A 12,939-nucleotide genomic window follows, 5' to 3' on the forward strand; every position below is an offset into this window, starting at 1 on the left:
ACTAAGTTTCTGAAGGTAGAGTCGGTGAACTGAGTTCCATTATCAGTGGTGATGGAGTGGGGGACTCCATACCTTGTGATGATGTTCTTGTAGAGGAACTTCCAAGTTCTCTAGGCTGTAATGGTGGTTAATGGTTCTGCTTCGATCCACTTTGTAAAGTAGTCTACTCCCACTATTAAGTACTTCACTTGTCTAGGTGTTTGGGGAAAGGGTCCTAGTAGGTCCAATCCCCATTTTGCGAAAGGCCATGAAGAAGTAATGCTAATGAGCTCCTCGGGGGGAGCAATGTGGAAGTTTGCATGCATATGGCATAGCTGACACTTTTTTATGAATTTGATCGCATCTTTCTGCAATGTTGGCCAACAGAAGCCGGCTCGGATAACTTTCCTAGCTAGAGACCTTGCTCCGAGATGATTTCCGCAGATACCATTGTGAACCTCCTCTAGGACTTCTGTTGTTTTAGAGGTCAGGACACACTTCAATAATGGTGTGGATATTCCTCTTTTAAAGAGGATATTTTTCACCAAGGTGTAGTTCTGTGCTTTCCTCCGAATTTTTTTGGCCTCTTTTTCTTCTTTGGGTAGGATGTCGAATTTCATATATTTGATTAAGGGAGTCATCCACCTGAGGTCCAACCCGGATACCTCTAGGACATCTTGTTTAGCCTCTGTTTTTATGGCAGATGATTCTTGGAGAGTTTTATGGATCAGGCTTCTATTATTTCCCCTATTTTGGTGCTTGCTAACTTGGAGAGGGCGTCTGCTCTGCTATTGAGATCTCGAGTTATATGTTTAACCTCGGTCTCCAAGAACCGCCTAAGTTAGTACAAAGTTTTATCCAAGTACATTTTCATATTGGGGTCTTTAGCCTGATACTCCGCATTGATTTGAGAGATCACCACCTGAGAGTCACTGAACACAACTACTTTGGTCGCACCGACTTCCTCTGCTAGCTTTAGCCCAGTTATTAAGGCTTCACATTCTGTCTGGTTGTTGGAGACTGGGAATTCAAATTTGAGGAAGACTTCGATTTGAGTTCCCTCTTGGTTGACAAGTATTATGCCTGCACCACTTCCGACCTTGTTGGAAGAGACATCCACGTATAACTCCCATGCTGTGGAGGCTTTCTCTTGATCTCCCGTATATTCTGCTACAAAGTCGGGGAGGAATTGGGCTTTGATTGTTGTCCGAGTTTCATATCTGAGGTCAAACTCGGATAGTTCTATGGCCCATTAAACCATTCTGCCTGCAATGTCTGTCTTTTGAAGTATTTGCTTCATGGGCTGGTTCATTCAGACTTTTATTGTATGAGCTTGAAAATAAGGTCGTAGCCTTTGGGAGGCTACTGTTCTGAGGGTTACCTGAAACTGTAGGTTGATCTCGGACGAGATCTTCTGTACTGGTCAGAGCTGTTGTATCTGACTTATTATGATGGTTGGAGCTGCGCTGTCCGACTTGTTGGATTTGATGATGGAGCTGGTCCTTTGTCACCGGAGGGTGGTGGTACCTGCAAGGGACTCCGATGCTTAAGTTAGCAAGGGTATTAAGCAGGTTTTTAGTAGAATCAGAGTAAGAGTTATACCTGGGTGCTCCAGTATATTTATAATAGTGTGGAGTGATATTTTTGGAGATAAGATAGTTATCTTATCTTATCTTTGAGTGAAGTCATCTTATCTTTAAGGGTAACCGCCTTTATCTTTCTAGGCTTTAATTGCCTTTAGATTTGGGCTGGGTTCTTGTTCCGCTATTTGGGCCTTTTTTGGGGCTCTCCCAGTGATTTGGCCGTATTCTTTGAGAAGAGGTCGGATGATCCTAACCTGAAGAGGTCGGTCGACTTGTCGTAAATCAGCCTGGGTCATACAGCTCGACCCGGGGCATGAACAGCTATTATTAAGGCATATGCAAACTTCTCGAGTTTTTGATACCGTAATTCGAGGCCTTGTAGGACTTTGCTGGTGAAGTACACAGGATGCTGCCTGACCTCGTCTTCCCGTATTAGATCTGATACTACAGCTTTGTCGACTACGAACAAATACAAGACGAGTTCTTCCCCAACTTTAGGTCGGGTCAGAATTGGAGGCTGGCTTAAAAACCTTTTGAACTCCTGGAATGCTTCTTCACATTCAAGAGTCCATTCAAACTGGCATCCTTTTCTTAGTAGGGAAAAAAAGGGTAGGGATCTTAACGCTGATCCCGCCAAGAACCTAGAGAGGGCTGCAACTCGGCCATTTAGCTCTTGGACCTCCCTTAAGCAAGTCGGGCTTTTCATTTATGGGATTACTCTACACTTATCGGGGTTGGCTTCAATCCCTCTTTGTGTTAGCATAAATCTAAAAAATTTTCTAGCCTCCACTGCAAAGGTGCACTTTGCGGGATTTAATCTCATCCCTGCATCCTAATGGTGTTGAAGACTTGCGAGAGGTCAGTCAAGAGGTCGGCCTCATCCTTGATTTTTACTAACATGTCGTCTACATATACTTCCATTAGGCTCCCAAGGTGAGGTGCAAACACCTTATTCATCAGCCTTTGATACGTGGCCCCTGCATTTTTTAGTCCAAAGGGCATAACCACATAACAATAATTTGCTCTAGACGTGATGAAAGATGTTTTTTCTTGATTCGGCTTGTACATCGGAATTTGGTTATATCCTGAGTATGCATCCATGAACGACAAGTATTGATATCCCGAGCTAGAATCTACTAGGGTATCAATATTTGGAAGTGGATATGGATCTTTTGGATACACCTTGTTCAGGTCAATATAGTCGATGCACATCCTCCACTTGCCGTTTTGTTTCTTGACTACCATCACATTTGCTAGCCAAGCCAGATATTTGACCTTTCTGATGAAGCCGACTACTAAGAGGGCTTGTATTTGTTCTTCTACCACTTGAGCCTATTCAAGTCTGAGCTTCCGTCTTCTCTGCTAAACAGGTCATGATCCAGGGTAGACTGATAATTTATGTGACATGAGCTTGGGATCTATCCCTGGCATGTCGAAGGCTTTCCAGGCGAAGAGGTCGGAATTCTCTTGTAGGAGGCTTATGAGCTTCTGTTTCAAGTCTTCTTTTAGGTTAGCTCCTATGTTCGTATTCTTTCCTTCCTCCTTTCCGACCTGTACCTCTTCAGTCTTTCTCCCTGGCTGTGGTTGTAACTCTTATTTAGCTCGGACTCCTCCAAGCTTAATGGTGTGGACCTCCTTGCCTTTTTCTCTCAGGTTTAGGCTTTCATTATAGCACTTTTTTGCCAAATTTTGGTTTCCCCTTATGGTTGCAATTCCTTCTGGTGTTAGGAACTTCATGAAAAGATAGGAGGTAGATACCTCTACTCCAAACTGATTTAGTGTGGCTCTGCCTATCAAAGCGTTATAGGCTGAGTCGACATCAACGACTATGAAGTCGATGCTTTGAGTCTTGGATTTCATACCCTTTACAAAAGTTGTGTGTAGTGGTATGAATCCTAGTGGCTTTATTAGTGTATCCCCCAGCCTGTACAGGGTATCAGGGTAAGCTCTTAGCTCCTTTTTGTCCAATCCCAGCTTGTCGAATGCAGGATTGAACAGGATGTCGGCCGAGCTCCCTTGATCTACCAGGGTTCTGTGTAGATGCGCATTGGCGAGAATCATGGTAATCACTACCGGATCATCATGTCCGGGAATAATACCCTGCCCATCTTCTTTGGTGAAAGAGATGGTTGGGAGGTCGGGCAATTCGCTTCCGACCTGGTAGACTTCCTTCAGGTGTCTCTTGCGAGATGACTTGGTGAGACCTCCTCCCGTAAACCCTCTTGAGATCATATGTATATGTCTTTCCGGGGTCTGTGGTGGTGGATCTCTTCGGTCCTCCTCGTATCGCTTTCTCTTTCCATGATGGTCCGACCTTTTCATGAGATATCTGTCAAGCCGACCTTCCCTGGCCAGCTTTTCTATTACTTTCTTCAGGTCATAACAATCATTTGTTGAATGACCATATAGCTTATGGTATTCGCAGTATTCGCCGCGACTTCCCCCTTTCTTGTTCTTGATGGGCCGAGGGGGAGGTAGCTTTTTAGTGTGACAAATTTCCCTGTAGACATCGACTAGGAAAATTCGTAGAGAAGTATAGAAATGGTATCTCCTGGTCCTTTCAGGCCTGACTTCTTTTTTCTTGGGCTCCCTCTCCCTCTCCTTTGATGGGTGAGAGTGCCCAAGTCACCAGCTTGGTTCTCGTAGCCTGGCATTTTCCTCCATGTTGATGTACTTTTCTGCTCTTTCCTGTACATCACTCAAAGAAGTCGGGTGCCTTTTCGAGATGGACTGGGAGAAGGGGCCTTCTCGGAGTCCATTTACTAGGCCCATAATAATTGCCTCTGTAGGCAGGTCTTGGATTTCTAGGCACGCTTTGTTGAACCTTTCCATGTAGTCCCTCAAAGGTTCTCCGACCTCCTGTTTTACCCATAGGAGACTCGGTGCGTGCTTTACTTTATCCTTCTGGATTGAAAATTGCATAAGGAACTTACGTGAGAGGTCGTCGAAGCTAGTGACCGACCTTGGGGGGAGGCTATCGAACCACTTCATCGCTGCTTTTGTCAGAGTTGTCGGAAAGGCTTTGCAACGAGTAGCATCAAAGGCGTCGGCTAGGTACATCCGACTTTTAAAATTGCTCAGGTGATGCTTTGGATCGGTAGTCCCGTCATACAGGTCCATATTGGGACTTTTGAAGTTCCTTGAAACTTTTGCCCTCATTATCTCCTCACTGAACGGGTCTTTCCCTCCCAAGGGAGAGTCTTCTCGGTCACTGTGAGAGTTTTGACCTCGGAGAGTGAATTCTAATCTCAAGAGCTTTTCTTCAAGCTCTTTCGTCGCTCGACCTCCCTTCTCAAGTTTCTTTCCGCCTCTTGCTGTCGCTCTAGTTTTTGCTCTAACTGTTCCAGCCGTCCCTAGTGGCCGTGGAACAATCCCATTAGATCGGCTGCATGGGGTTGTCCCTCCTTTCCTAACTCGTGCCCCTCAGAGGGGGTTTCCCTTGGGTCTTTTACTCCAGAGGGGCCTTCCCTGTACTGGTTGGTCGTTCCTTGCATAGTGACTATGGCTCTGTCGTTGTTACCAGCGTCTTGGTTTTCTTGCTTAGAATCGGACGCTGTGTTTTCGTCCTCGTTTAGGTCGTCCGTCATCATGGGTTAATCTCCCAGGTCCCCGACAATGGTGCCAATGTTACGTGGGTAACCTGAGAATTATGAATTGGGCCAGAAGAATTAGCCCAAGCGTTTTTGAAAGGTGGTCTCCGACTTGGTGGGCGTCTGGGAGCCTCCGTCCGATTTGTGTATATGAAAGAATGGGGGTGGTACCTGCAAAGACACTCTGATGCCTAAGTCAACAAGGAGTTAAGCAGGTTTTAAAAGTATTGGAACTTAGAGATACCTGAGGAGTGTCAGTGTATTTATAGTGGTGATCAAATAACCACCGTTGAAGTAGTTCCACTTTTCAAGGTGGATAACCATCCCTTTATCTTAGGGTAGTTGAGATATGACTCCTAGAAGTGGGTTGGGAGATTTTAAAGGCAGTTACTTATTTGAATAAGTATTATCTACCAGCTATCCCTCGAACCCAACTTCTTTGGAAAGAAGTCTGTGTCGAAGCCGACCTCTTCTATGAAGGTCGGTTGGTGGTGAAGGCCAATCTTAAAATTGGACTTTTTGAATTATTTGGACCTGGACTCTGACGTTAGGTCAGGGTATGAACACCCATAATGTTATTACGGATGAAAATACTAGTTATCCAACAATTGTTACCTGAAAAAGCTTTAATTAAGCTACACTTATAGCCCAATTATTCATGAGCAATGTGGACTTAAGTGGCCCATTTACTTTATGAACCACGCTCGAAGTAAAAAAATTCTTGTTTATTTTATGGTGTAAATTAATTTCTTATTCTAATATATTTATCTATAAGTTTTCATTTTCTCTTTATTCTTTTCTCTTTTTTAATTTATTGAAATGAATGGATGGTCTTTTCTTGGAGTACAAAAATTTATTCCATAGAAGATAAAATAATGCGCGTTTCATATTTAAAGTTAATGTTCTCACAAAAAAAAAAAAAAGAAAGTAGGCAGACAAATTATGAATTAATTCCAACAATAATTAAAAATAACATAAAATAGTTTGGAATCTTTTTTTTAATTTATTTAATGCATCCTATAATTTAGAAAGTAATAATAGAAACAAAGTGATATTGAGTTATTTTATATCTTAATACAATGAAAATAGAACTTTATTATCTCCTAAAAATAGTTAGATTCTTGCACATTGTTACCAATGATTTTCTTATTCATGGTGAACAAATTTGGTATGCAATATTCGATTTTACATAAGAAATTTATATCCGACCCACATGCGTTATCTTTTTATAAAGTTATTAGTTGATAATGGTTATATAATTTGACATGTTGATTAAATTATTATTTAATAATTTTTAATTAGCAACTTCGTATGAATATAAATGTAGGTGAATTTCTATCCAATTTAATGATTACTGTATATTGAAACAAATCAACAAACCTCGCTGTAGAATATAGTTAATACTTGTTCATCTCATAGAAAAGAAAGAAGATATAATTAACACTACTTCCATGTGAGTTTTCAATTGGTGTTTGTCATGGTGACGTGAAAAGCATTTCGCCATCCAAATAAATATGAAGGTGGAAGACATGTTAGTCTCCATTAAGTAAAGTTGAAGGAGGGCCCCAAAACAACGGCATATGATATATCATGCCTATATAAGAAGGCCAGAAAGAGGGATAACGAGTGTTCAATAAGCTAAGGAAGCAATTAATTCCATTTCTTAATTAAATTCTTTCTTATCCAAAAACATATCCTTAGAGACACAAGAAAAAGAAAGCCAAATACATCGAAAAGCGTTCATTCTCGTGCTATACTCCCTTGCTTTGGTGCAAAGACCGTGATTTAATTGAGGGCCACCTCTCCTTTTTGGCCCCAAAGATTTTGTTCCTCTTAGTAAGTTGTGAGTCATGATATATGATGATAAGATATAAGTTACATCTTTGGTTTATTTTGATGGTCACGCTTGTCCACCGAAAGGTACTACACTCTCTTCATTACATCAATGAAAAAAGGGAAAAGAAGTGCTACTCAAAAGCATGAGAAACTTTGATTGTTGGCAGTTGGAACCTCCAACGAACTTTCCAAGGACAGAAAAAAAAAACAAGGGTTAGAGCTTAATTTTTATATAGTTAGTTTTTACTTTTAGAGTAAATAGTGGCTTCAAAATTTCCAACAAAGCAATCATTTTGATCCCAGAAAACTAGCTAGGACGATATTATTGTCTTGTGTTAAATGATTAAAGAAGAAATCATTTGAGAAATGAGAGATTTTTCGTGTCCATTATATCTGGCTGGTTTATACCTTTTTTAATTAAGTGCAATTCCTATATGTCTTCCAAAAATACGATTGAATCAGCATGCAATAATAAGTTAAGTTGGTTGGAGATTATTGATCTATTAGCACTAAATAAAATTTATGTGAAAATACAAGTGCAGTCGACTTCACGTGAAGTTGATAGTCGAGAGCTGTTGGATGAAAATTTAGTCAAATCAGTTAAATCATCTAACGGCTCTCGATTATCAACTTCACGTGAAGTCGATTACACTTGAGTTTTCACCTAAAATTTAGCACGGCAAAAGTTCCAAATTATTTGGGAAATCTTGTTCCATCGTTTGTGTTGCTCTCAATCCAAGACCATCGTGTGTGTGTGTATTATTAATTCATCAACATATTGAGTTATAGACTATGAAGGGCATTTCTAGTAATTGGGATTTTATTTCTCTAAGCAACCTACACACGAGAGACTAGACGTTAAATTGAGAAAACTATATTATATTGATGCAAATAAACCATAACAAATGTTTTATGTTTCGCTGGTTATGCTGTGTTGTGTTGGATGTGTTCGTGTAACAAATATCTTGAGACAGAAAATTTATGCTGTATTCGTGTCAGAGCTTTTATATTTTATACTGTGGCAGATGATTCTTCGTTGTGATTTGTGAATGGTCCCTTTATTATTACTTTAACCGTATCACCCATTTGGCGCCCTTCAACTCGCAATAATCAGAGCAACCATTTTATACTAAAAATATTGGACTGCTTATATGAAAATGAAATCTAGATAATTCGTAACAATTGTGTCATTGGATTGGATAATATTGAAAGAAAAAAGCATATCCTGAGTAAACTTGGACTTTGTTCATTTGAGAGGGAAATACATACATTGACATTGAAATTGAAACTGATTATCATTTAATTTTTAACCAGGAAAAAAAATAAAAATAAAGACTAGCCACTAGAAACAGAAAAGATAAAATGCTTAGTGTAATTACACATTCTTGACAGCTCCCTTATTCAATTCAACTCCATGGCCATAATCATCATTCTCAACGAATTTAGACCAGTATGGGTGTGCCTTCCAAACCTTGCCCATCTCTTCAATTGGGATACCCTTAGTTTCAGGGAGGAAGAAGTAGATGAAGATGGTCATTATGACAACAAAGAATCCAAAGAAGATGAACAAGCCAAATTTCATGTGGCAAAGCATGGTCAAGAATATTTGCGCCACGAAAAAAGTGAAGAGCATGTTGACAGACACGTTGATACTTTGAGCGGCTGAACGAATTTCTAATGGGAAGATTTCACTGGGCACTAACCACCCAAGAGGACCCCATGACCATGCAAATCCGGCTACATAGATGCAAATAAACATCACCACCACAATAGCATACCACTTTGGCAAATCACCGGGGTTTCCATCAATTCCGAACTTGGCTCCAATAGCAGCAGCTACTACGGCCTGACATATGATCATTTGGGCTCCACCTTCTAGAAAAAGGGCTCTCCTACCCCACTTGTCAACCCCATAGATAGAGACAACTGTAGCAGCCACATTTACGACGCCGGTTATGACGGCTGACATGAGAGCAGAGTCGTCCTTAAAGCCAATGGAGCCGAACAACACAGGCGCATAAAACATGATGACATTAATGCCCGTGAATTGCTGGAAGAATGGAATCATGATTGCCATGGTGAGGTGAGGCCTGTACTTGCGCTGCAGCAGGTTCCTCCAAGGGTGTTCCACCTTCTTCGATTCCTCACTTGCGGCAATAAGATCGTTGAACTCTTCATCAATGTCTTCTACGCCACGAACCTTCCTCAGTTGTTGTCTGGCCTTTTCGTGCTCTCCACGCTCGATCATGGAGTTTGGTGTGTCTGGAAGGACCAATGATCCGATTGTGATGATGAGAGCAGGGACCATTGCACCACCTAAACTAAGCCTCCATCCCCATCCACCTTTGATCTTTGCGAAAAAGTAGTTGAGCACATTCGCCACTAAAATCCCAACTGTGATGGACAATTGAAACCCAATATTCAAAGCTCCTCTGTATTTATATGGAGCCATCTCCGACAAGTACAGTGGCACAGACTGTTAAATAATTCACCATAATAATTAGTTGTAAAATCAAATATTAAATAGTAAACACTCATGTTCATATACACAATATTCCACAAGTTGTTTTCAACTTGTCACGTTTCTTGGAAAAAGTAGAACCGTGCAACTAACAGCTCTATTCATTGGTGGGCCTCTCTTTTTCTTTTAATTTTAATTATATAGATTAATCAAAACGGTCATATCAACGCCGTGGAAAAAGGATTAAGCAGAGAGGAAATTAAAATCGAGGATGTCACATCACATGGGATGAAAAACGTGCCATTGTTCTACAATAATATTGCCACTAGTAATTTAAAAGCTGCCAAGCTGGACTAATCTAAGTCCCAATTGAGCCATTACACACGCTCAACCTTCAAATTGGAGAGGAAAAAACAGGGGTGGAAATGAAATTTGCTCCAATTGAACAAGGCTTCAGAAGCAGAGAGTCAAATCAAGCCGAAAACTAGATGTGTGACTTTTGGGGCTAAATAAAATTTTTAAATATGTTCAATGAAATAAATGATTAAAAGATTTACAAGTGCATTTTACTATCTGTCAGTAACTTTCTACCAAGACTTGGTCTCTGGGTTTCTCTTCTTTCAGCTTAAATAAATAAATATATTTCTCTGTTGTTGTCTTTTCAGTACCGGCTACATTTTTGTTTTTTTAGAGGGTAAGGATTAATTTACGACAGCAGGAAAATAAGTTTACAGATCTGGAAAAATATATTTAAAAAAAAAGGAAAGAAAAAATAAAAAATGAAAACTTGATATAACCAATAATGATGATCAAATAGTGGAAAACTGACGCATTGAACGACTCTAATTGCCCGTTCTTAGATTATTATAAAATAAAATAAAAGAAGAAAACGGAAGGATGGAATCAAAGCTCAACAGAGATCTGTTTCGTTTCCTGTCTTAATTTGAAACAGCGGAGATTTGTAGTTCATTTCAGCAGAGAGACAGAGAATATCGGAGACATAGCCATGTTCGGTGCTGCCCAATAAGACAACACACTGATATTTTTTCAAATTAAAATTAGATATTTTTTCTCTAAAAATTTAGCTAACGTGTGCTTTGAAATCAACCGAGTGAAATTTTTAATTGTCAATATTGAAAGAAAAACAGATTCACGGTCAAGAATCTTAAGGAATAATTGAATACTTTAAAGAGACTCCGAAGCAAAATAATTATTTATAACTCACAGAAATGAGAAAAAATATATACCTGATTGGCGAAACCGATACCGAAACCGAGCAAGATCCGACCAACGATCAACATCCAAATGGCTTGGGCGAAGCCATTAATGAGAGCACCGATAAGAAAGAGGAGGCCGCCGAAGAGCATGGAGAGTTTCCGGCCGAACCTCCTGGTGATGGTGGAAGCCACCAGGGAGGAAAGCAGCGCCGCCAGATAGAGGGAGGAGGTGAACATGGTAAGCGTCTGGCTGTCGTATTGGCAGTACTCGTTGGTGGTCTTGTCGTTGTGCTTCTTGCGGTACACCGACATGAAGAACTTCTTCAAGAACGGATCCATTGAAGTCACTCCACCTATTCATCACCACATGCAAACAAATTCAGATTAGTTCTTAGATCTGTTTCATTCAAGTTATTCGTAATAAGCTTCAAATCTTGTTTTTCTATTATATATACCGGAGATTCCTATATCGTAACCGAAGATCAAGCCTCCCATAGCTGCAACTATGCATGTTACTGTCACGAAAGGAGTTAGGTTTCCGGGATACTCCTTGCCCCCTCCGGGGCCAATTCCTCCCACGGCCGGCATTCTGACGAGAGAGATATATATAGAGAGAGAGAAGATCAGAGAGCGAAAGGGAAACAATGTGGAGCTTTAAGATGGGGAGTGGCAAGTGTTTAAATAGAGCGCTAACTCCATTTTTTTTATTATTTTTTCTCTTTTCTTGATTATCTTTAAATTCTCTCTTCATCTTTTCTTTTTGTTGAGCTGTCAGTCATAATATAAAAAAATACCAATACACTACTCCTCATATATATCTACGTATTACGTGTGTATTAATATTTATGATTTAGGAGTGTTTATGTTGATTTATTTTTTACTTTCAATCATTCTAAACTATATTGTAAACACTTAATATTCATGTTTAAAGAAATAAACTATGAAATTATAAAAATGTATTTAAAATGCTGAATTTACAGAAGAAAAAAAAACATTACATTTCTAAAGGTTTTGCGATCTACCATATATATTAAGGATATAATTTAAAAATTTATGTATTAGTAGAAACTTAAAAAAATTAATCTTCTCTTAAAACTATTTTATTTATGGATTCATAGGAAGTGTGTTTACATATTTGTTACAAAAATTCATATTTTAATATTCTAATAAATAATAAAATATTTATTATTAATCATGTTGAACTGTGTATTATTGAAAAGGACCAATTTATCTCCAGTGTATAGGATTAACGAAGGCATGCAGGCATGCAGCAACTTAATTGTCAAACTTGCCTAAATTGTTGAAATATCAAGGTCCCTTTTAGATAAGAGATTTTTTTTTTTAATTGATCTCATTCGTTAAAAGCGTATATTTTTTATATATCCTATAGTCAATAAATTAAATTATCAACATAATAAAAAACAATGTAAAATCATTCTATTAAACCGCATTTGATTCTGAACACAGATGAGATAAGACACTAAAAATAAAATATAAAAAATAAAAATAAAAAATAATATTTTTATACTTATGTGCAGGTATCACATACATAAAAAACACTCATATAAGGATATCATGCCATATAAACCACACAACCATATAAACCACACAAATCCCATAACCATATAAACCACATAATATGCAAAAAGCAAATGAGAATATAACTAAAAAAATATGCAGGTATCATATAATTAAGGATATCATGCCATTACATAATACTAAAATAAGCATGTCATGATTAACATGCAGCAAATTCAAGTACCATACACTTTAAATTAGACCTGTTTTTCAATCTATGCATCACCTTATAGTTACTTTTTTAACTCATTGAATGACCATCATGTAGTAACAATTATATTTTATTTATTAATATAATTTTGTATCTTTATTATCTCATTATCTTAGTAGCTTAAAAAATTATCCACATGCACGATGACTCAGCTTCATACAATAAGTGTGAAAGTGTGAAATTTAGTCTGTTGTTTTAATTTAGTATTTGATTATTGAAGAATGCTACATACCTTAAATATTAGGATATCTATAATTTTGCTATTAAACTTGATATATTATAAGTGGTAGGAAAATATATAATTATATATAAATATTTGTTAAAAATATGAAAGAATATGTTAATCATATTCTACCATTTAGAGCCTACTTATCCAATTTTAAACACTCTGACTATATATATCTACATGAATTCATTGCTATTTTTCTTAGTGTCTACGTACAGGTACACTGGCGCTGTCTCTGTCAGACTGTCACTCTTGCTT

At 38.5% G+C, this 12,939-nt stretch overlaps 2 protein-coding genes across 2 annotated transcripts; both read right to left on the reverse strand.

Moving 5' to 3' along the window:
• Positions 1–3,155: 3,155 nt before the first annotated feature.
• On the reverse strand, positions 3,156–4,721 carry LOC107480559 (uncharacterized). Its single transcript, XM_016100714.1, has 2 exons — positions 4,192–4,721; positions 3,156–4,062 (listed from the first exon to the last, which is right to left on the reverse strand). The coding sequence occupies exons 1-2, from the start codon at positions 4,719–4,721 to the stop codon at positions 3,156–3,158; spliced, it is 1,437 nt and encodes a 478-aa protein (XP_015956200.1).
• Positions 4,722–8,214: 3,493 nt separating this feature from the next.
• Positions 8,215–11,324, reverse strand: LOC107480627 (sugar carrier protein C). The gene is made up of 3 exons (XM_016100780.3): positions 11,122–11,324; positions 10,697–11,019; positions 8,215–9,464 (listed from the first exon to the last, which is right to left on the reverse strand). The coding sequence occupies exons 1-3, from the start codon at positions 11,252–11,254 to the stop codon at positions 8,364–8,366; spliced, it is 1,557 nt and encodes a 518-aa protein (XP_015956266.1). The 5' UTR covers positions 11,255–11,324; the 3' UTR covers positions 8,215–8,363.
• Positions 11,325–12,939: the final 1,615 nt, after the last annotated feature.

Source organism: Arachis duranensis, chromosome 3 (genome assembly GCF_000817695.3).
Source record: "Arachis duranensis cultivar V14167 chromosome 3, aradu.V14167.gnm2.J7QH, whole genome shotgun sequence".
Classification (NCBI taxonomy): Eukaryota; Viridiplantae; Streptophyta; class Magnoliopsida; order Fabales; family Fabaceae; genus Arachis; species Arachis duranensis.

Excerpts from the sequence above, each read along its gene's own strand:
- LOC107480627 (XM_016100780.3), bottom strand. The coding sequence starts at position 11,254 with ATGCCGGCCGTGGGAGGAATTGGCCCCGGAGGGGGCAAGGAGTATCCC. Across the intron at positions 11,020-11,121 it reads TTACGATATAGGAATCTCCG|GTGGAGTGACTTCAATGGAT; the intron begins GTATATATAATA and ends GGTGATGAATAG. Across the intron at positions 9,465-10,696 it reads GTATCGGTTTCGCCAATCAG|TCTGTGCCACTGTACTTGTC; the intron begins GTATATATTTTT and ends ATTATTTAACAG.
- LOC107480559 (XM_016100714.1), bottom strand. The coding sequence starts at position 4,721 with ATGAGGGCAAAAGTTTCAAGGAACTTCAAAAGTCCCAATATGGACCTG. Across the intron at positions 4,063-4,191 it reads AGGCTACGAGAACCAAGCTG|GGAAATTTGTCACACTAAAA; the intron begins GTGACTTGGGCA and ends CGATGTCTACAG.